The 22,243-nt window shown below is 57.1% G+C and overlaps 1 protein-coding gene across 2 annotated transcripts; it reads left to right on the forward strand.

Annotated features, from left to right (window-relative positions):
• Positions 1-237: 237 nt before the first annotated feature.
• Positions 238-19,432, forward strand: LLGL2 (LLGL scribble cell polarity complex component 2). Of its 2 annotated transcripts, none has more exons than XM_016212468.2 (25): positions 238-312; positions 7,216-7,313; positions 8,504-8,585; positions 8,804-8,919; positions 9,326-9,484; positions 11,306-11,468; positions 11,598-11,730; positions 12,064-12,118; positions 12,735-12,889; positions 14,109-14,326; positions 14,406-14,473; positions 14,585-14,738; positions 14,827-14,931; positions 15,115-15,407; positions 15,512-15,662; positions 16,016-16,166; positions 16,456-16,572; positions 16,679-16,845; positions 17,254-17,518; positions 17,752-17,905; positions 18,191-18,219; positions 18,485-18,532; positions 18,722-18,764; positions 18,893-18,931; positions 19,188-19,432. In XM_016212468.2, the coding sequence occupies exons 1-25, from the start codon at positions 238-240 to the stop codon at positions 19,222-19,224; spliced, it is 3,075 nt and encodes a 1,024-aa protein (XP_016067954.2). In that variant the 3' UTR covers positions 19,225-19,432. The 2 variants fall into 2 exon arrangements, with proteins under 2 accessions (XP_016067954.2, XP_087681816.1); XM_087825690.1 differs by having other exon boundaries at positions 19,149-19,241.
• Positions 19,433-22,243: the final 2,811 nt, after the last annotated feature.

Genomic DNA, 22,243 nt, shown 5'->3' on the forward strand with positions numbered 1-22,243 from the left:
AGGTATGGAGGGACGGTTCCCAAAGGAGCCACTGCACAGATGGAGCTCGGGGAAGCCGAGGATGGTGGAGCCGATCTGGCCCAGGGACGGCCACCTGCTGGGCTTGGGGAGAGAGGCCCAAGGTGGCCTGGTCTGGGCTGAGTGCCAGGCCCGGCTCTGGCCCTGGGCTGTGTGTTTGCCTTAGCCTGGTGCTCAACTGCTTCTCCTCTCTCTCCAGGGGGTTGCACACTAAGCAAGATGAGGCGGTTCCTAAGGTCGGGACACGACCCTGCTCGGGAGAGGCTCAAGCGGGACCTCTTCCAGTTTAACAAGGTAAGGGAGCAGGACCGAGGGAGCCACGAGCAGGTGTTCACGGTGAGGACGGCGTTACCAGCCTCCCCACAGGCTGGGACTGAGGACACCCAGGTTGCCTTTTCCTGGATTAAGGCACTTGGCGCTGCCTGCAGTGCCTCATGGGAGTCTGACTTTGGAAATGGGGTTTGATTAGAGGGCTTTCCCTGGAAAGGGCAGTGGGATGCCCAGAAGTCGGGACTCCTTGTCCCAAGTCTCTCACCAGCTGTGTGACCTCTACAAGTCACTCTGCTTCTTCCAGCCTCAGTTTCCCCACCTGTGGGATGGGATAAAACAGTCTGCCTTGTCTACCCCCTCACAGGGTTGTTGAGGGGGCTTAGGGACAGAAAAGATGAAAGGACGGTGAACTCTGCAGGGTGTAATAATGTCCCTGTGATACCAGGTCCCTTGGGGTAGCGGCCACAGGCCATGGCTGTTTCCACCCTCCTGGAATTGCCCCTAGAGGCAAATGCAACTTTTCTTGTAGGCAGAACACAAGATTCCTTCTTGGTAGGCTCCAGACCTGGGTGAGTGGGGAGAGGCACCTGGGGGAGCGTGCCAGGGTTGGCATTTGACTACCCCAACCCCCCCATCTGCTCCAAGGCCCCCAAAGCCAGCGTGGCATGTCACCTGAGATCACAAGGAGGGTCCCAGAAGTTCTGTGGGGCTTCCCTAAGGGGACTGGTGCCTGAGAAGGCCAGAGCTGTAAACAAGAGCACAGCCTGGTTTATTGGCTCTGTGGCCACCTAGCAATCTGCAGCTGTTTCGGGGTAATTAGCCTCTCTCACCTCCGCTTTGATCTAGGCCATTGGCCCCCATACCTAAGCTTCCCTCTGCCCCAGAAGGTGGGTTGCAGGAAGAGGCTCACCCGGGGACCCCTTCAGGAGGTGGTGATGGACAGAGATCTGGGTATGGCTTCACCACATGAAGCTGGGTGACCCGGTGCCTAGGGTCAGCATGGGCTTGTTACAAGGACACGTGGACTTAGATCATTTCAGTGCTGGACACAGTGGGCTAGGAACTTCAGCTGCTGTTTTCAAAGGCAGCCTCCCAGGGCACTAGAGCTCGCAGGGCTCTTGAGGGGGGCGGGTCCCAGTTCGCCCTGGTCTTGTCTTCCTCTGATTTTCTTGACCCGTGGGAGGCGTTGCTGCCCTCAGCCCTGCTTTGAGGCCACTGCGTCTGAGGTCGGGGCTTCCCTAAAGGGGCGCCTCCTCCCACTAGCAGAAGGAAGCTGTGGGCAGGGCTTTTGAGTCTCGGGGAAATGGGGTGCAGGTGTTGGGGCTGGGTGATCTCAGGGCCCTTGGGGACCTGTCATTGTCGCTCTCAAGGGAGCAGCCCATGGTTGCTGGGTGCCAGCCTCAGAACCTCAGCACTGGCTGGGGGATCCTCGGGGACCCCTGTGTGCCTCCACTGCTCCTGGTGACGCCAGGATCTCACACCCTGAAATGGTGGCCAATTTCCGTGGAAACTGGAAAAACAGGCTCAGCAAGGAAGGGTGAACCCCCGTCCCAAGTTCCACTGTTTAGCAGGGTGGGGCTGAAGTGTGGCTGGGGTAGAGGAATTGTCCCCCCATGCCCACAACTGGTGGTCCCTACACCTGCCCCCCACCCCCTAGGCCTGGTCGGGAAGGGGGAGGAGAGGCTCCTGGAATTCCTTCCTCCTTCCATTCATTTCCAAGAATGGAGCACTTACTGTAGGCACAGCCCAGGCATGGGGCTGTGGGAATCTCAGATAAGACCTTTGCCTTCTGACTTTTATAGCCTGGTGGGAGGCAAGGAGCTGAGGGTCTGAAGTTCCACTTGTTGGGAATAGAGAGGAGGAAGGGGAGGGTCTGGGGTGGGGAGTTGTAGGGATTAGTCTCATCTAGGCTCTGGCTGAATGGTGGAGCCTGAAGGGTTGGGACTGGAGGGTGAGGCTACATCCTGGAAGATTTGGGAACCTAGATGGTCCCACCCACACTGGCCCCACCCTGAGCTTCCCCCAGGCTGTTGGTCAGGAAGGCTGGAACCTGGGAGCTGGGCCTGACACAGCAGAGCCATGGGTGTAGAATGCTTTGAAGGCACCTGGCACTCAGGTGTCATACCAGGGTTTGCCTCATCCTCGGAATGTCGCACAGGTGGGTGCTGTTCCCATTCTGCAGATGAGGAAACTGAGGCCTCCCAGGTTTGCACACTGTTGAGGGCACTGGCTGGGAGTGAGGACCGTGGTTACATCTGCCAACCATCTGTGTGGTTGGTGACTTCACCCCTTGAGCCTCAGTTTCTTTGCCTGTCATCTGTTGTGTGTGGTGGGTCCTTGGGCCGTTGGACAGACAGATGGGTCAGCTGGCAGGATGGAATGAGGGGTCTGAGGGACCTACTGGCACCCCAGTGGGGAGGAAGTGACACCAGTTGGATGTAAAGCTCATGTCAGAGTAAAACCCCTTCCTTAAAAATCTCTCCAGGCTTCTCCTTCCCCTGGTGAAACCAACCGGCCATTTGATAAGGGTGCCTGGGCCCTTCCTGCATGGGTCTACCCTCCTCTATCCCGGGCCCTCAACAAACAGTGTGTCCTGCCTGGCTGCCCCTGGCCAGGGCCAGGTTGTTTTGTCTTGGCTTTTTCTTTCATGACTGGGCCCCTGGTGTCAGGTGACAGCCACACAGCGCACGCCAGGTTGCTGCCACCACCAGGAATCTGAGCTGACCACACCCAGTATGGGACAGTGCCACCCAGCCAACCTGGTGTGCCCCCTGTGGTCCTGGGCAGCCCTCCTTCCCATCACCCTACGTGCTGGGGACTCCTCAGCTGTCAATCTTGGACAGGCCCCCCCTTGCCAAGGGCAGGATGAAGGACCCCCACCCTCTCTGAGAAACAGCCTTTGCCATTTCCCTTCTGAGAGCCTAAAATGGGGTCCTGGAGCCAGTGAGAGACAGACTGGGCTTTCTCTCCCACACCAGGCTAGTGTTGCAGTTTGGCAGCTCCTACCAATCTCTCCTTTCCCAACTCGCTGTCAAAAGAGTTCACTGTTCTCTCCTCCCTTGGCAGAGGTCACCTGAGCCAGTAGCAGGATGGGGGCAGGGCCAGGTAGGCTGGATGCTGAGCTCAGGAGGTAGGGGTGGATGCCCCAGGGGCTGCCAGGCATTGGTCATCCTCCCAGCTTTAACCTGAGCTGGAGAAGCTGGGGTCTCGGGCTGGGAGGGCACCCTGGAGTCCCTGCCTGCGTCTCCACCCTATCCTCTGTCCTGAGTGGAGGCATGATTTGGGATGGCTCTATGCTTTGGAAGTCACACAGCAGGGCACCCCTACAGCCGAACCCACCCTCCTGTGCCCTGTTAGTGCCTTCTCAAAGGGAGGCCATCTACTCTCCCTGCTCCGGGGCCCTGAGGGGAGGTTGCTGCCCCTGTGGAACTTGGGAGTCAATAGGGAGCTGAGTCTAAAAAGCCTGTGAGGGCCCTGCCAGTGTGGCTCAGTGGTTGAGCATCTATCCATGAACCAGGAGGTCACAGTTTGATTCCTTGTCAGGTACATGCCTCGACCCACAGTAGGGGACATGCAGGAGGCAGCCAATCAATGTTTCTCTCTCATCATTTGATGTTTCTGTCTCTCTCCTTCTCCCATCCTCTCTCTGAAATCAATAAAAACACATTTTAAAATAAATAAAAATTAAAAGGCTGTTAGGAGTTGAAGGGAGGGACAACCAAGGAGTGTGAAGGGCACCTGAGGTTGAGGGGACAGCTGGACACAGGCCAGAGGTACCTTCACCCTTCCTGCTTCCCAGGCTGCTCCTGCCCCAGGTTTCTCGCTCCTCCCTGTCACCTCTATTAACTGACCTCGGTCCTCTCCCCAAACCCAAGTCCCTTCCTTCCCCATTCCCAACAAGACCCCCTGGACCTCCCATAACTGGCCTGGGGCCCCTAGACCTCCTCGCCCAGCCAGGCCCTCTGCCTCAGGACTGGCTTTGCCTCATTCAGGGGTTTGGGGGCCTTATTTGCATGTTAAATGGGTACTGCCACCCCTTCCTGGGACCTGGGGATTCCCCTGTCACTCACCACACTACTCAGATTGGAGCCCTGACCAGGTAGGGTCTTTGTGAAATTCCTACCCCTTATTTGTTCTTAAGGGAGCCCGGTCCCTCCAGAGTTGTCAGCTTAGAGAAGACACCCCAAGGGATACAGGGAATGGGGAGAACCTAGAAGGAAGCTGGGCCTTAGGGGGCAAGGCCTGTGTGCTCTGTGGGGTGAGCTGAGACCACCGCTGTCAGGTGGGCTTCTTAAAGTTCATCTTAGGTTTAGCATGTTCAAGCCAAGGACCACTCTGCTCTGTCCAGCCCCCTAGGTATTGTCCCATTTATCAGACGCGAAGTGAGGCCCAGAGAGGCCAAGTAGCTCTCCAGGTCCAGACGCTTTCTGAGTGACGGAGGGGAATTCAGAGCGTAGTGAGCCTGACTCAGTCCGTCTTTCTAAACCAGCCTGTGGAAAAGAGGGTCGGGAGGGGTAGCACAGTGACCCCAGACCTGAAGGAAATGAGGGAGGAGTAAGTGGGATTGAATGGTGAGCCTGATGTTTGCGTCCCTCTAGGTTGGGGAAAGGAGGCCACCCTGCAGTAGGAGTGACTCAGGTGAGATGTTAGGAGAATTTCCTGCCAAGGAGTTGGAAGGATAGTGTGTGGTAGCCTGAGAGCCTGACCAGAAGCTGCAGGCTGTTTTCTCGTTTGCTTGACTTTCCTGCCCATGTTCCGAGGCAGAACTGTCTAGGGCACTGTCTAGTCCGGAGAGGAAAACAAGATGAGCCACACGTGTAATATAGAATATTCTAGAAGTCGCATTTCAAAATTTTTTAACAAGTGAAATTAATTTTGATGATAAATTCTGTTTAATCTCGTATATCCAAAATACTATTTTGACATGTAGTCAATATAAATTGAGACTTTTTTAGTTTTTGAAGTAGGTGTATTTTACCCTTACAGCACATCTCAATTTGGACATTAAATCTTCTTTGGAAATATGTGATCCGTATTTAGTTTGGAAGGTTTTCAGTTGAAAAAGGAGATCTGAAGCGTGGTGTGCCCGATTCCAGCCCCTCTTCCTTTGGAACCCAAGAATGTACCTAAAAAGTTTTCTAGTAACTGAAGTGAGCATTTATTCTTAAATTTAAGTTAATTAAAATGGAATAAAATTAAAAGTTCTGTCCCTTGGTGGCACTAATCACATTGCAAGTGCTCGGTATTGGCTTGCCACTGTTGTACTGGGTAACACAGGGTGCGGGCCTTCTGCTGGCCACCAGGCTCCTGCAGGACGTTGCCCCCAAAGTCCTCCAAACTCCAGAGGCTTTGGCCCTGAGCTGCTGCGGGTGGTGGTTCTGGGAAAATGCTACCATCCCAGGAACCTTTTCCCTCGAGCTCTGCCTGCTGAATTCCTGAGGCCCCAGCAACCTGGGGCTGGCTGAGGCCTAGTGGGGGCCCCTGGGGAATCTTGTCCCCAAACACCCCATTGTGTGCCCCGCCCTCCTTTTCCTGGGAAATGTTTACATTCCAGACACTCCGAAGGCTTCTCCAGGCTCTGCATTTTTTACATAGCTGAGCAGGGACCTGGGCTGGCAGGGGGAGTCCTGCTGGGTTGCTTCTGCCCTCCCAGCTGCCCCTTCCAGATACAGCCATTTTCGGGGCAGACTGTATTCCTGGCACAGAGCAGGCTGAGGGCACCTCCCACACCTAGGTGTCTTCAGAAGTCTCCAGAATAGGCCCTTTGGATCTCTCCTCCCTGGCCTGCCCCCAGCATGGGGCCTTCATCCATGGACCCCTGGGCTGGACAGTAGGCCAGCAGCAGTGGAGTTTGCTGAGTTATTGTCCCAGCTGTCACCAGGGCTTATCTCTTTCTGCTCCTCTGAGGCCTGACCAGGCTGCCAGGTGAAGCCCAGAGGAGAACCCTGGGCCTAAGAGCTGCCTCATCCTGCAGCCCTTTCCTGCAGGGCAGTCTCCATGGTTTAAACAAGAAGTACCTGAAGTCTTTAAAGCAGGTGGCTGGCCTCCCTTTGCCCTGCTTTCATCTAGTTCTGCAGGTTCGGGATCCCCTGGGGTGGGAGGTGAGGGGTAGGATTAGCTGATTAAGAAACAACCAGAAACCTTCCCAAAGACTCTATATGTGTACAGGTGTATCCATGTGCATGATCCCAAGTAGGTCTCTGTGTTTTTAGTGTAGACGCAGGCACACTCTCACAAGCACCGGAAGACACACACACACACTGAGACGTCAGTGAGGGTTACTTCTGGTTGTAGGAGTACAGGTTATGTTTTCTTTTTCAAACTCCTTTATATGTCCCAAGTTTTCTGTAATGTGTGTTACTTATAAGAAATGAGCAGAAGCGTTTTTCTGCAGCAACACTCTAGAAGCTTCCTCTCTGGGAAGATGGAGAATTCACAGGGATAGGAGGGCTCTGGGGAGAGCAGACACTCAGGGCTGGAGGATCCTGGACAACCCAGAGCTGGGAAGGGCCATGGTGGCTTCCTTCAGACCCCAGGGCCAACCTGGGGCTGCAGTGCAACGAGGCCTCCTAAGCGATGGGGCACCTCCACTGTGCCAGCCCCCCAAAGCTTTCTGCAGCCCCCCATAGGAGGACTGAGTCTGAGTTCCTGGAGAGCAAGTGGCCAGCGTGTGTGTCAGGGAAAATGAGCTCCCAGGGATGGATGGTCAGGTGGCCACTGGACAGGGTTGGCAGTGGGCTGAGGGTGGGGCCCATATGGGTCTGGGGTTGCCTCCACACATGGGTGTTTGGGTGGGAGCCTGAACGGGACTCAGTTGTTCCTTCCTGCTGGGGGTGGCTCTGTGCTGAGGCTTCTCCATTTGCACTGGCCCCTCAGCCAGACGGGCAGAGGGGACGTGTCTATAGGCCAGTGTGGTTCTCATTGCAGACGGTGGAGCATGGTTTTCCGCACCAGCCCAGCGCCCTCGGCTATAGCCCCTCTCTGCGCATCCTGGCCATTGGCACCCGCTCCGGAGCCGTCAAGCTGTATCCTTTCTGTTCTCCAAGCTCCCACCCAGGGATACCCTGGAAGGGCGGGGACCATGGCATTGGTGAGATGCAGCAAGGCCCCACCCTCCAAGAAAAAAAAACAAGTTGGGGATGACCCTTCTTATTCCCGGGATGTTCCAAATATCCTCAGGAATCAGCCCTGAGTGCAGTAAGTGGAGGCAGCTGGTGGGCCAAGGGCTGTAGACTGGCCCCAGGGCTCTTTGCAAACCAGAGACAGGGTGGCCTTAGGTTAGAGGAGCAGTACTAGGGAGCCGCTCTTCCAGATTCTCCCCGCATGCCCACACCCCACATCACACACCCCTGGTTGGCAGGGACAGCCCTTCCCTGGCTGAGACTGGACATTGTCCAGTTAGGTTGTGTTTTACCTGAAGCATTGATTCTGGGCTCACGGGGGTTCTAGGCAAGCCTACAGTTTCCAGGACAGAGGCTCCCTGCTCGGCCAGGTTGCCCTGGGCTATAAGTCTTGGCCACTCGTGCCCAATCTAACCTGAGCCCCAGGGTGAGCCAGGGTGGGACCCATGGGAGTTGGAAGGTGGGGAACCACCCTCTGGCACCCCCTGTTCCTCTCTGCCCCAGCATAGGCAAGAAAGCTGCGGTGCCTATGGTCACCTGGGCTGGGCCCAAGGTGGTGTAAACAGAGGAGGGCAGGGGCCCACGTCCCCTTGCTGGCTCAGCCCTCCCTCAGTTGGTTAATCATTGCCAGGCCATGGCCATATCCTGGCTACCAATCCCTTTGCCAAGACTCATGGCCAAGCTGTGGAGGTTGGACCCACAGGCCTGCCCGTTTCTTCTCACAAGTGCCACCAAGTGGTAGCTGGTGGGTGTGTTGCAGCTTAGGTTGTGAGGTGGGGGTGGGAGGTGGTGCTGAGCAGCCTAACAGTTGCCAAGGTTTCACCCTTACACAGTGTCATCCCCACCTGCCTGGCTGGGAATGCCCTACCTGGTTGTCTGTTCCCACCTGCAGGGGTCAGGTCACTGGCCAAAGCCCTCAGGCCAGGGCCACTCTGCCTCCTCCCCACCGCAAGGCCTGGCCCTGCTGTCTGGGGAGAGGGCGAACCACCAGGTGTTTACACGCCTTGCCACAGGGACCCAGAGGTCCCAGCACTTGGGCAGGCGAGGGGTGGTGTCCTGCCTTCTAGAGCTTTCCTTGAGCCTGCTGCTCCCAGCTATGGTGCCCCGGGTGTGGAGTTCATGGGGTTGCACCGAGAGAACAGCGCTGTGGTGCAGATCTACTTCCTGCCTGGCCAGGTGAGGCCCCCATGCCCTTCTTACGTCTTCCAGAGGGGTGTCTGGAGAGGTATTTGGTGGTACTGGGTTTGGTGCTGGTGGGAGGACCTGGGACCACTGCTCTTTCCCAGCTGCAGTTCATGGACCACCCTCAGAACCCCTGGGAGCCTTTTGGTTTGGGGCTCTCTGAGACCACCCTGGTGTGTAAAGGCTACACTCCTGCCCCTGTTCCTCCCTAGTGCCAGCTGATCACCCTGCTGGACGACAACAGCCTGCACCTTTGGAGCCTGAAGGTCAAAGGTGGGGTGTCAGAGCTGCAGGAAGATGAGAGTTTCATGCTGCGGGGACCCCCAGGGTAAGGATTCGGTCCCCTTGCTCTCCCAGCCATCCCGACCCATACACCCAACCATGGGATCACCCTTTGAAGGTCCTATGGAGCCCTTGGTGTTTGAGCCAACAGGTCTTCGCCCGAAGGTGCTCTGGGTGGAGCGGGGGCCGGGGGCTGCGCAGGAGGCTCCTAGGGGCTTCTGCTGCTTCCTAGGCTAAGCTCTGCCATCTGTCCCCTGTCTTGGCAGAATGCAACCAATATCTTTGTCCTGGCCCGAGACTCTGTGGACTCTGTGAAAAGGACCACACAGGCTGCTTTCCTAGGAACGGCCTTCCCTAGGGTGGTGAGGGCAGCCAACGGACAGGAAGCCTGTCCACGGGGACTCCCCTGCCTGGGCGGCAGCCAGCTCACGGATAGCTGTTCCCATCTGCAGGGCTGCCCCCAGCGCCACACAGATCACCGTGGTCCTGCCACACTCGTCCTCCAGGACGCTCTACCTGGGCACCGAGAGTGGCAACGTGTTCGTGGTGCAGGTGCCAGGCTTCCGCACGCTGGAGGACCGGAACATCAGCTCGGACGCCGTGCTGCGGTGGTGAGCCCGCCGACCCCGCTGCGGTTAAGAACCTGTCCCCTTGAGCTGGGCATGGCCCTTTCCCTTTGGTCCCAGTATTGTCTCCGGAGCTTATAATTTCTCTCCTGGGAAGCCTATGGGGACGGGAGGAGAGGCTCAGCTCCCCACCTGTCCCTCAGGTTGAGAATCTCACCCTATAGTATGTTAGTGTCATAGCACTAAAAGGGGTCGTGCAGGTAGCTTGTCACCTCATTTAAAGATACGGAAAATGAAGCTCAAAATGATGGTGTGGTGGCACCAACTCTTAGTGTTCTTTGCACTGATACCACGTATTTCAAAACCTCAGGGGCTTCGCTGTGGGGCAGACGAGGCACAAACCACCCTGCGTCCGCCGGGGCAGCTTCTGTCAATGTCTGTGCCCTGGCATCTGTGCCAGGTTTCCGTTCACATGCAGGCTCTGTGGCCAAAAGTTCTGACAGCCACAGCCCTGTGGGTTGCTGCAGATCATTTAGGAAGCTTTGCCTCTTGGCAGTGGCGTGTGCAATAGAGAGGGAGTGAGATCAGTCGGATCGGTCTGGGTCAGAAGGGGAGGAGAAGAAGGGTTGGTAGCAGTAGAATGTTCTGCAGTTCCGAGGGGTGGGGCACAGGTAGGGAGGAGGCTCGGGTGCTGATTCCCTTGCAGAGGAACAGCCTGAGGGCCGTCCCCTGGAGGCCAGTGACATCAGTCCTGCTGCACAGCTTCCTTTTGATACTGTTCCTTCTCTGCATTTTCCAAGATGGTGTCATTCTCTCAAGGCTTACTTTTAATTTAAAAAAAAAAATTCCCTTTTTTGTGTATGTTTTTATTGACTGGGAGAGGGAGAGGGAGAGGGAGAGGGAGAGGGAGAGGGAGAGGGAGAGGGAGAGGGAGAGGGAGAGGGAGAGGGAGAGGACCACTGAGCAGCGCTGGCCGGGCTGCTTACTTTTAATTTAAGAAAAACTCATTTTTAAAATGATATAAGTAATAGATCATTATAGAACACTTCAAGAATTGAAACACTGCAGACAAGGTTACAGGCCCTTTGCCCGCCCACTCCCAGTTCTGGAGGCCGGAGCTGGCGGTGTGCGGTGTGCGGCACTGGTACGTGGGATGTGCATAAACACAGGGGTTCAGTTTGGCTTGGCTTGGGGTGTGGCAGTGCCCTCAGGGTCCAGGCTGTTTTCATTTCTTACCATCCTCGCCGTTGGCTCTTATTACCATGCCTGCCACCTCGCGGTCCTCTGTCGGCTGCAGCACCTCCAGACTTCCCATCAGCACTCCAGGCCCAGAGAAGGAGGAGAGGCAGAGGGTCAAGGGTCAAGGGTCAGGGCCAGGCCCACCAATATAGAGCTTTTTTTGAGGGTCTTAAAAGCTTGTTTTTATGAAATACCACCTCCTTACAAAAATGCCCTAGATGCGAATGTGCAGTTTAATGGATTGTAAAGCGAGCATCCCTACAGCCACCCCCGGGCAGAGAAATAGAACCTGCCAGCCCCCCAGGAGCCCCCATGTGCCCTTTCCAGTAATGCCTCCCTGCCTCCCTGCCTCCCTGCCGCCCTCCCACCACAGTGACTTTTATGGAAATCACTTCCTTGCCTTCCCTTACAGTTGTGCCACCTGCATTTATATCCTGGTGGGGTTTATAAGTAGCACCGTCCTATTCTACACGTTGCTCCTCGCCTTGGTGAGGCGTTCTGGCAGTCTTTCCGTGCTGGCACAGTGCCCGCTGCCGCCACGTGGAGTGCCAGTGCAGCTGTGCCGTACTCTCAGCCAGGCCCCGTGGGTGCACATCGGCGTGGGCTCACGGTGCTCCCCTTGCCCAGGTTGCCAGAGGATGCCCGCCAACGGCGGGTGTTTGAGATGGTAGAGGCTCTGCAGGAACACCCTCGAGACCCCAACCAGGTCCTCATTGGCTACAGCCGGGGCCTCATTGTCATCTGGGACCTGCGGGGCAGCCGCGTGCTCTGCCATTTCCTCAGCAGCCAGGTAGGTGGTGCCTGGGATGGTGGCAGACTCCACTATCACATACAGCCCCTGTGCCAAGGCTTGGGGGCATGGGTGGTGGGACCATCGCCCTGATCCCAGCCTGCACTCTCTCCCTTTCCTCCCCGGAAGCAACTGGACAGTGTCTGCTGGCAGCGGGATGGCCGCCTGATTGTCAGCTGCCATTCGGATGGCAGCTATTGCCAGTGGCCTGTGTCTCCTGACACCCAGCATCTGGAGCCCTTGCGCAGCTGTGTGCCTTACGGTCAGTGCTCCGCCCGCCTCGTGGGAGCCTGGCTTTGCCCTGTCACCTGGGACTGCCTTTTACTATGCAAAACAATGTCCTCTCTGTTCCCAGTCTGTCTTTCCTGCATTCAGGTGTAGGCGCCCAACTCATAGAAGTAAAACCTGGGGCCCAGAGAGGTGATGGCTTTGTCCAAAGCCACATGGTGGGTTTTCTGACACCCATGTGGCTTTCTCAGGGCAAGACTCCCAAGCATAGGTCTACTAAGTGGGTGTGAGGTGAGGAATATGCTCTGGAGACCCATGTGCCTCTGAGAGTGGGCAGACCCATTCCAGCTAATTCCTGTTCTTGTAGGTCCCTTTCCTTGCAAAGCTATTACCAAAATCTTCTGGCTGACCACCAAGCAGGGGTAGGTACCGGTCTCTGTTCTTTGCCTTTTCTAGAGCCTCCCTGGAGGGCTGGAAGGCCCCTCAGGCCTCTGCGGGAGGGTGGGGGAGGGTCGGGGGGTGGAACTGTGCCTTAGGGTCCCACATTGAGGTCCCAGACTCCAGGGAAGGGAGAGAGGGTCATTCATACCTCATGGCCAATTCCTGAACAAACATTCCTGTTCTTTCCATTCTGCCCTCCCGGAGATATGATTCAGATCAGCAGGTTGCAAACTGTTTTAGCAGCAGACCTGTTTCTTCCAACAGAATCATACAGGGAGACCCGATGTAGAAGCAGAAAGGGGGGCAGCTCTGGTTGAAGCAGACTCAGAACCCACAGCCTGCAGACTCAGAACCCACAGCCTGCATGCCCCCACCTCACCCCCAGGTTCCCCTGGTCTATTGCAGTCAGGAAGAGATGGGAGTCTGCCCCACCCCATCCCAGGGTCCTTGCGTGGTCACTTACCCTGAGACCAGACTCCCTCCCAGCCCCTACACAGAGACCAGTCACAGTGGAGTCCAAGCTGCCAGCTCAGCCTATGGCTGTCCAGGGTTATGTCCGGAGCTCCAGCCCAACCTCCTGCTCTTCTGTGTCTGCAGGTTGCCCTTCACCATCTTCCAGGGTGGCATGCCTCGGGCCAGCTATGGGGACCGCCACTGCATCTCCGTGGTCCACAATGGCCAGCAGACAGCCTTTGACTTCACTTCCCGGGTCATCGACTTTACTGTCCTCTCCGAGGTGGACCCTGCAGCGGGTAGGCAAGCTTCGGGAGTGGTGTGGAGGGCTAGCCACTGAGAGATGTAGGGATGACGGCCTGTCTGTAAATAAAGAGGAGGGACCTGCACAGATGTTCCCAAACCTGCCACTCCCGAATTACCCACTGTACCCCTTCTTAGTGCCACTGAGGGAAGCAGCCACAATCAGTCCCTTTCTCCCCATCTCTGCTGGGCTGTGGCTCCATCCTTGCTGGCCACACCTCCTGCCCACTCCATGCTCTTTGCCCTTCCCTCAAATGGAGTTTGGTCCAAAGGGGGCAGATCTGTACTGTTGGGTTTAACACCCACCCAGCTGAGAAAAAGCAGGTCCTGGTGTGGACATGGTGAAGATCTCATGGGGTGGGGCAGGTTGTGCAGTATGGAGCCAGCTCTGAGCCAGCCTGCTGGAGCTCAGCCAGGACAGCAAAGCCCTGAGTCAGCCTCGTAAATTGAGTGACAGGCAAGACTAGAAAGGGCTGCTTTCGAAACCTGGAGAGGAGGCCCGGCAGGAGATCTCCAGGAGGGCGGGCCTTCTCTCCACCTTATTCTGACATGACAAGGCCTGAGGCCTCCAGGTGAGGGGAGTGGGGAATCCTTCTCACGCCTAACACAGGGTGCTGGGAACAGGGGTCCAGTTTTTTTGTCAATTCTTTTGGATTTTCTGCATAAATGATCATGTCATCTGTGAACCAAGACAGTTTTATTTTTTCCATCTCAATCTGCATACCTTAGGTTTCCTTTTCTTGTCTTATTGCATTAGCTAGTACTTGAAAAGGAGCCTTGTTCCTAATCTTTGTGGGAAAGCTTCATTTCTCACCATTGTGATAGCTACAGCTTTTTCATAGATATGCTTTGTCAAGTTGAGGAAGTTCCCATCTCTTCCTAGTTCACTGAGAGTTTTATCATAAATGAATGAGTTTGGGGTTTTATCAAATACTTTTTCTGCATATGATCATGTAGTTTTTCTTCTTTAGCCTATTGATGTGATGGATTACATTGAGTGGTTTTCCAGTGTAGGAGCAGCCTTGCACACCTGGGGTAAATCCCACTTGGTCATGGCGTATATTTATTTTTACACATTGTTGGATTTAGAGCTTGTTTTTAAAATGCAGATTCCCTAGCTCCAATCCTTAGAGCATCAGATTCCACAGGGCTAGGCTGGGGCAAACTGCTTCCTACTGGCTCCTGCAGCCCCTGACCCTTGGCGTGTCCCCCCAGCTTTTGATGACCCCTATGCCCTGGTGGTGCTGGCTGAGGAGGAGCTGGTGGTGATTGACCTTCGCACTGCTGGCTGGCCACCGGTGCAGCCTCCCTACCTGGCCTCCCTGCACTGCTCCGCCATCACATGCTCCCATCACGTCTCCAACATCCCCCTAAAGCTGTGGGAGAGGATCATCGCTGCCGGCAGCTGGCAGACCACTCACTTCTCCACCATGGTAGGTCCAGCCCCAGCCCTGGCCCCAACCCCACCTCAGAGCCAGGCTCTCACCCAGACTTCTCGGTTTCATTCTCTAGGAATGGCCTATTGATGGTGGCACCAGCCTGGCCCCAACCCCTCCCCAAAGAGACCTGCTGCTCACGGGGTAGGTGATTCATGGTACTCTCCTCCTGTGCAGTAGGATATACAGGGTGAGATCAGTGCCCAGAGGGGTACTGGCGCCCCTGGCCTGGCATCCTCATAGCTCTACCCACAGGCATGAGGATGGCACGGTACGGTTCTGGGACTCCTCGGGCGTCTGCTTGCGGCTGCTATACAAACTCAGCACAGTCCATGTGTTCCTCACTGACATGGACCCCAATGAGAACCTCAGTGCCCAGGGCGAGGATGAGTGGCCCCCGCTCCGCAAGGTGAGGCGTGGAGCCTGGTAACTAGGAGGGCAGGGACAGGCTGGGTCTAGTGCTCATGGCCACTCATGGGCCTCCTCTCCCATGTCAGGTGGGCTCCTTCGATCCCTACAGTGACGATCCCCGGTTGGGCATCCAGAAGATTTTCCTCTGCAAATACAGCGGCTACCTGGCTGTGGCAGGCACAGCAGGGCAGGTAGCAGGCTGGGCTGGGGATGGGGAGCAGGGGGAGGAGTGATCAGGTGACTCTGGGTAGTGTCCAGACCTGGAAGTTTCCTTCTCAGAATTGGGGGACAGCAGGGACAGGAGCCAGCCCCACAGTGCCGACTGCTGTCCCTTGGTACTGGGGTTGGCTCAGCCTATCTGCCATCCCGCCTAGGTGCTGATGCTGGAGCTGAATGACGAGGAGGCGGAACATGCCGTGATGCAGGTGGAGGCCGACCTGCTGCAGGACCAGGAGGGCTACCGCTGGAAGGGCCACGAGCGCCTATGTGCCCGCCCAGGACCTGTGCGCTTTGAGCCCGGCTTCCAGCCCTTCGTGCTGGTGCAGTGCCAGCCCCCGGCTGTGGTCACATCCTTGGCTCTGCACTCTGAGTGGCGGCTCGTGGCCTTTGGCACCAGCCACGGCTTTGGCCTCTTTGACCACCAGCAGCTGCAGCAGGTCTTTGTCAAGTGAGCAGGCTGCCCACAGAGGCTGGGGCCTGGGTTTGGGACTGGGGCCTGATGAGGACCCTTGGGCCCTGGCAGGGCTGATGACCTGATGTTCCCCCGACCAGGTGCACACTGCACCCCAACGACCAACTAGCCTTAGAGGGCCCGCTGTCCCGCGTGAAGTCCTTAAAGAAGTCCCTGCGCCAGTCCTTCCGCCGGATACGTCGCAGCAGGGTGTCCAGCCGGAAGCGGCGGCCAGCGGGGCCCCCAGGAGAGGTGAGGCCACCCAGGCAGAGCTGGGAGCAGCCAGCAGTGAGCCGGACCACCCTCCCTCCTGCTGGCTTTGGCTGCAAACACAGGCCCTGGGCCCACCACATAGGTTTACATCCTGCCCCATTGCCTGTGGTTATGTGGCCTCAGATATGTCACACTGTCTATGTCTCAGCTTTAGCAGTGTAAGAGGCAATAATTGTAGCACCTTAGGGTCAAGTCCTCAGTAAATGTTGCCAGACAGGGAGTGGCTTGAGCTGTGACCAGTCTCTCCCTAGAGAACCATTAGTGTTGAGCAATAGATGCCCCCAGGGAGGGGAGGCCAGAGCCCACCCTAAGGCTGGTCCAACCCACCACAGATGCCAGAGCGGAGCTCCCGGGCAGAGCGGACGGGCCTGCAGAACATGGAGCTGGCCCCCGTGCAGCGCAAGATCGAAGCCCGCACGGCAGAGGACTCCTTCACAGGCTTCGTCCGGACCCTCTACTTCGCTGACACCTACCTGAGGGACAGTGAGTGGCCAGCCTGAGGTCGGGGGCCCAAGCATGTGTCTCCTGCTATGAGAGCAGGTTGGTGGGACCTAAGAGGGGTTTCCCCTTGCGATCAGGTGGAGATCAGAGCCTCCCTCTTTCCCTCCCCTGCCTGGGCCTCCAGGTCCATTTGTCCTGGCTTCATGTCCAGGCTCCAATACACCCAAGATGGACCTTGGACATGTCACAAGGCCAGGATGTAAGCCTAGGTCACCTGGCTCCACCTGACCTCCAGACCCAGAGTTAGATATAAACCTTTGCCTCCTGGCAGGCTCCCGCCACTGCCCCTCACTGTGGGCAGGCACCAATGGGGGTACCGTCTACGCCTTTGCCCTGCGTGTGCCCCCTGCCGAGCGGAGAATGGATGAACCTGTGAGGGCAGAGCAGGGTGAGTGCTGAGCAGAGGGAGGGCAGAGGATGCTTATCTGCCGTGGCGCCTCAGGCTTTGCCCTTCACCTGTGCACCGGCCCCATTGCCTGCTTCCTTCCCTGTAGTCAAAGAGATCCAGCTGATGCACCGGGCACCCGTGGTGGGCATCCTGGTGCTGGACGGGCACAGTGTGCCCCTTCCTGAACCCCTGGAAGTCGCACATGACCTGTCAAAAAGTCCGGACATGCAGGGAAGCCACCAGCTGCTTGTCGTGTCAGAGGAGCAGTTCAAGGTGCTGCATGGGTAGGGGCGGGGTTCCCAGGAACCCCTGGGACATCAGGGGGCTCATACCTTGGGCACAGTGACAATGGCTGGGACTCACTTAAAGCTGTATATGCAGTTGGTGTGTAAGGGGTGCAGAGGCACGGAAAAGGAGAGGGTCTTGTTGTGGAGCCCCTGGGCCCAGGCTCAGTGGTGGGGACACTGAGGCAGGACCTGTCTTTGGGAGGGACAGAAAATGCAGCCGTGGAAATCCTTATGGTCCAAGGGCAGTAACTGAGCGTCCTAGTGCTGAGGGAATGCCAAGGCTGAGCAGGCTTTGCCGGGAAGTTGCGTGGCATCCGGTGGACGCAGGGAAGTGATGTTCTTGAATACAAACGGGGGTCTGGCCGCGGGTGTGACTGCTGCCCTGTGCCCCCAGGTGTTCACGCTGCCCAAGGTGAGTGCCAAGCTGAAGCTGAAGCTGACTGCCCTGGAGGGCTCGAGGGTACGGCGGGTCAGCGTGGCCCACTTCGGCAGCTCTCGAGCCGAGGACTACGGGGAGCACCACCTGGCTGTCCTCACCAACCTGGGCGACATCCAGGTGGTTTCGCTGCCCCTGCTCAAGCCCCAGGTGCGTTACAGCTGCATCCGTCGGGAGGACGTCAGCGGCATTGCCTCCTGCGTCTTCACCAAACACGGCCAAGGTGAGGTGGCGGCTCAGCCGGCCGCTGTGAGCAGGGCTGGGTGTGGGGCTCCCGCTGAGCTGCAGGGGCTGCTGGGAGGGACAGCCGGGGGGGGGGGGGGGGTCAAGGCCAGGCTCTTCAGGCAGAGAGCTTTGAGGGAAGCTCCGGCCCCAGTTGCCCTGGGTGGAAGCCCCATTGCGGGCAGCCGCGGGTCCTGAGGCCAGGCGCCTCACCACTAGCGTCGCCCCTGCCAGGTTTCTACCTGATCTCCCCCTCGGAGTTTGAGCGCTTCTCTCTGTCTACCAAATGGCTGGTGGAGCCCCGGTGTCTGGTGGATTCGGCGGACGCCAAGAACCACAGCCGCCCCCGAAATGGATCAGGCCCCGAGAAGGCCTTGGGCCGAGCCAGGTGGGTAAAAGGGCAAGTGGCCTTCACCCCAGCCCCTCACCGTCACCCTCCCTGAGGCACCCACTGGGAGCTGACCACATTCCCCCTCCCTGTGAGCTCAGCCCACCCTCCTGGCTCTGGTTCTTTGCCACACTTCATAGGCCCCTTCCTCCCTTGTGAGTGCCACCCAGGGGCCCCTGCTCAGGACAGGCTCGGTCAGTTGACCTCATTCTTCATGGGACCAGGGCTTTCCCAGTCAGCAGAGAGCCCAGTGGCCCCCGATCCTTACGCACTCTCCCCCCACAGGAACTCAGGGAGCCAGAGTGATGGAGAGGGTAAGGCAGGCCTCTTTGGGGCCAGGGGAGTGTGGGGACAGAGGCGTTGTGAGTACCTGGGCCAACCTGGGCCCAGGGATGGGGATGGAAGGAGGAAAGGGGACCCCAGGTGAGCAGGTGGTGTGTGGTGTTCAAGCTGGGGGTAGAAAAAGCATCCCCTCCAGTCCTGGGCTCTGGGTTCTGGGCCCCAGCACCCCCACCCCAGTAAGGAGTAGCTGAGCAGGGAGGGGCTCAGGGCTCTCCTGACCTGGTCTCTGCCTTCCAGAGAAGAGGCCCGGCCCGGTGATGGAGCACGCTCTGCTCAATGATGAGAGTGAGTTGGGGTGGGAGTTGGGGGGCTGGCAAGAGGGATGTTCCTGGGGGAGGTTTGGAAGGCCGGGGTGGAACTGAGGGTCTTTTCCCTGAGAGGGACAGACCCACCCAGCACCTCATCAGTAAAAGGGAGAGAAAGGCTTGTGTGTGAACCAGCCCCTGCTGGCCTCACCTGGCCTCTGGTCCCCAGGGGTCCTGAAGGAGATCCAGAGCACGCTGGAGGGAGACCGAGGGTGAGTCACTGCCCAGGGATAGGTTTCAGGAATAGGCCCCAGGGTGCCGGGAGAGCTCTGAGAACGAGGGTCCTTGTCTGGCCATCCCAGTCCCCACAGAGGGTGACTGCCCTGTCTCACCCATGCAGGAGCTATGGTGATTGGCGTTCTCAGCAAGTGGCCATGAGGTACAGCCTTAGCAATGGGGGAGGTAGAGGCCCTGAGACCTGCTGCTAGGTGGGGAGCGGCTGGGAGGGCACGCTCCTGGGGAAGGATAGGAGGAAGACCTCCCCCTCCCCAATACCCTATGGACCAAGAGTCCATCCCAGCCCTGACACTTGCCCCAGTTGTCCTGGAAAACTCCATGTCTGGCTCAGGGTGCGTGACAGGCCCCGTCCTGCCCAGGATGCACCTGATTTGCTGTCACTCTACTTCCTTCCACAGCCGAGTGAGCGGGCCACACATCCAGGCTGCACGGTGAACACACTACTGAGGGCTCTTCCTCGGGGCACTGACCCACCTGGAGAGGCCCATGCACCGGGCTGGGCTGGGGGCTGGGGGCTCTCTCAGCTTCCACTCTGCTGCTGCTCCTGGCCTTGGGAGAGGAGGGACCCCAGGCTCTGGGGCTGCCCCTCCCCGGGCCTTGTCTGTCTCAGTCCTTTTGTCAATGTTGCACAGTTTTTATCACCCCCCCCCCCGCTTTTTGTAGTGGGCTGGGTTTTAAATTATAAATTTTAACTGCCTCTGGGTGGAAAAGTTTTTAATAAACACCTTATTACCTCTTCACTGGTTCAACAGCTTTGATTTTTTTAATTGTGCAGAAACTTTCCACGTAAGTGGACACGATCATTAGCTGGTTCCTTGTTTTGGGCCCTGGAGTTCGTCCCCTGGACCAGGCTGGTGCTCAGGAGACTCTGCTCTGTAAGCCATTTGAATCAAAGCAAACTACCTGGTTATGTCTGAACACTACTGGCCCTTCTGTCTCTGGGAATAAATGGCAGGAGTTAACCATCTTGAGTCTGTCCACTATCCCTGGCTCAGGGGCTGAGGGCGCCCCCTTGCAGTGAGAAGGGGAAAACACCCAGTGTCTCAGACTTGGAGGCTTCCTCCAGACCTCAGGAAGGACTGGTCTGCTTGCTGTGGGAATGAGTGCAGAGCTGAAGCTGGCTGGCAGGAAGTGAGGTGAGACCACCAAGCGTCCAGGGCCCTACTGGGGGCCCTGCAGCCTCATGAGAGTGAGGGCACTGTCGTGTGCATAAGGGCCCACCCTGGCCCGAGAAGGGAAAGGGCCTGTTGGAAGGACACTGAGTAGCTCACAGAGCAGAGGACGGACGCAGCGTGGGGGCATCCTACCGGCCCACCCTCCAGCCGAGCACGTCCAGCGCAAGAGTCTGGATTTTGGAACTTGGGCCATTTGAATGCCCCTTGTTTCTCCTTAGAAGGGGTGGAGGCTTCCTGAGATGGGAGCCACAAGAACTGTGAGGAGTGGGGAGAAACGGTTTCCCAGAGGACAGCTGTCCCCATAAGAATAGAGGCAGGGTGCTGAGCAGATGGAAAGACGGAAAGAGCTGCAAATGGGAGGGGGGCACAGACTCCACAGTTAGGCCTGGACTCTATCTGAGGCAAGGGGAGCCCTGGAGGGCGCCCACTTCCCTGCTCTGCCCCTGTTTTCCGGGAAGCGGAATGATAGTGCTCCCACAGGATCTGGTGTGAGGTTCATGAGTCCGGGAGGGTAATGAGGGAATGATCGGGTGACCTCTTGTCAGGAAGAACAGGAAAACTAAGCTTTACTGTTTATACCTTGGGTTAGCTCTGGGGTCCTCAGTCTGTAGGACAGAGGGTCATGAGCTAAAAGTGGGTGCCAAGGAGGGAGTGGGAAGATCCACCCAGAGAGCTGGACAGCAACCCTGACCAGCCTATGGAGGTTTGTACAGTTTCTGACTATCAGTTTTAGGGAATTAACAGCTTTTTAAAAAGTCTGGTTAGCTAAACTAACTCACGCAAATGAACAAGTGACATGAAGTTTCCTGCCAAGAAACCAAGAGTTAAAGATAATGGTAATGCTACAAGCACTAGTAGATCAGAAGAAAAAGATGGAGCTAGCACTTCCATGGATTAGGGGAGCTTTGTGGCTGCAGCAGTGATCTGGCTGATCAGGCTGAACAAGAAGTTGACAACACACACACACCCCTGAAATGATGACGAAAATGCACTGAAAATGGATCTGTATCCGCACTCATTAAGGACGGACAAGCTTTGTCTTAAGTACACTCTGCTTTGAAATATGTCGGTGGCTCGCATATTTCAGTTCTAAAAACATTCTCATATTGGGAGTGTGAGATTAACAATTTTTACTGATAGCCGTGCACAAATGGAAGGGCTTGGCAGTCTCTGGAAAGTGGATTAATGGAAGCTGGGCTGGCAGGGAGAGGAGCTAAGGGTCCTTCCAGCAGCTGCCCAAGGAGAGGTGACAATAGTGGCGAAAAGGAGCTATTGAGAGGTTGAATTGACAAAGACAGCTGCCATGGAGAAGACTAGTGAGTGGGGAAGGGAGAAGGTCACTGCTGATCCCAGGGCCTTGGAGAGGTACTGTAGCAGCTGGACACCTGGTCTAGAGACAGACCTTTGTCTTGGAAGTCAGGCAAATCCAGCCCTTGAACACTGGCCTTGCCGGTGACTGGCGGCGTGACCTTGGGTGAATGACCTCACTCCTCTGCCTTAGTTTACTTATCTGTAAAATTGGGCATAATAATAGGGCCTCCCTCAGAGGGTTGTAAACATTAAATGAGAGACTGTAAAATTGCACAGCATCTGCCTCCTTAGTCAACACCTGACCAAAGGAGGTGAAAGTCATGGTTGATGGTGGCTAAGGATAGAGGAGGAGTGGTTCCTGGAAGGAGGGAGGGGTGGAGTCAGAAGAGGGCTGGGCGCAGCCTGGGGTGGTTTACAATACTTGTGAACAAAGCAGGTGACCAGTAGGAGAGGAGGGAGAACTGGTCTAGGGGGTGGAGCCCCCCTCCCCCCCTCCGGTGTCAGGTTGACCAGTTGAAGGTGCGCATTCCTGTGTTATGCTCTCTGCTTTATATTTCACCAGCTAAACAACAACAACAAAACTCATGTGGTGCTCGCCGTGTGCCAAGGTCAGCCTGGTCCTGGCCTTCTGGAGCAATCCAGGGGGCTAAGGGAGGAGGCCGGGTGCCCTCTGGAGCCCCAAGGACTAGGAGGATGGCTCGGACAGGTTCTTCCCGCCCCCGCCCGCCCCGCAGCGCGGCGGCCGCTGCACCTGGGCCCCTCCGCGTGGCGCGGCGCCCGGCTGGCCTCGCTGGCAGTGACCCCCCGGTGGACCAGCTGCCCCGCTCGCGGCCTTTGTCCGACGCTGCAGCGTCTCCTCTTTCCCGGGCGGCCTCCGCTTCATTGTTTTTCCAGGGGTCAGGCCCCACACTGACACCTGCATTATTGATGCTCGTGCGTAAGGCGGAGTCGCGGGGCTGGGGGGAGGG

The sequence above is a fragment of the Miniopterus natalensis genome, chromosome 17 (genome assembly GCF_054644295.1).
Source record: "Miniopterus natalensis isolate mMinNat1 chromosome 17, mMinNat1.hap1, whole genome shotgun sequence".
Classification (NCBI taxonomy): domain Eukaryota; kingdom Metazoa; phylum Chordata; class Mammalia; order Chiroptera; family Miniopteridae; genus Miniopterus; species Miniopterus natalensis.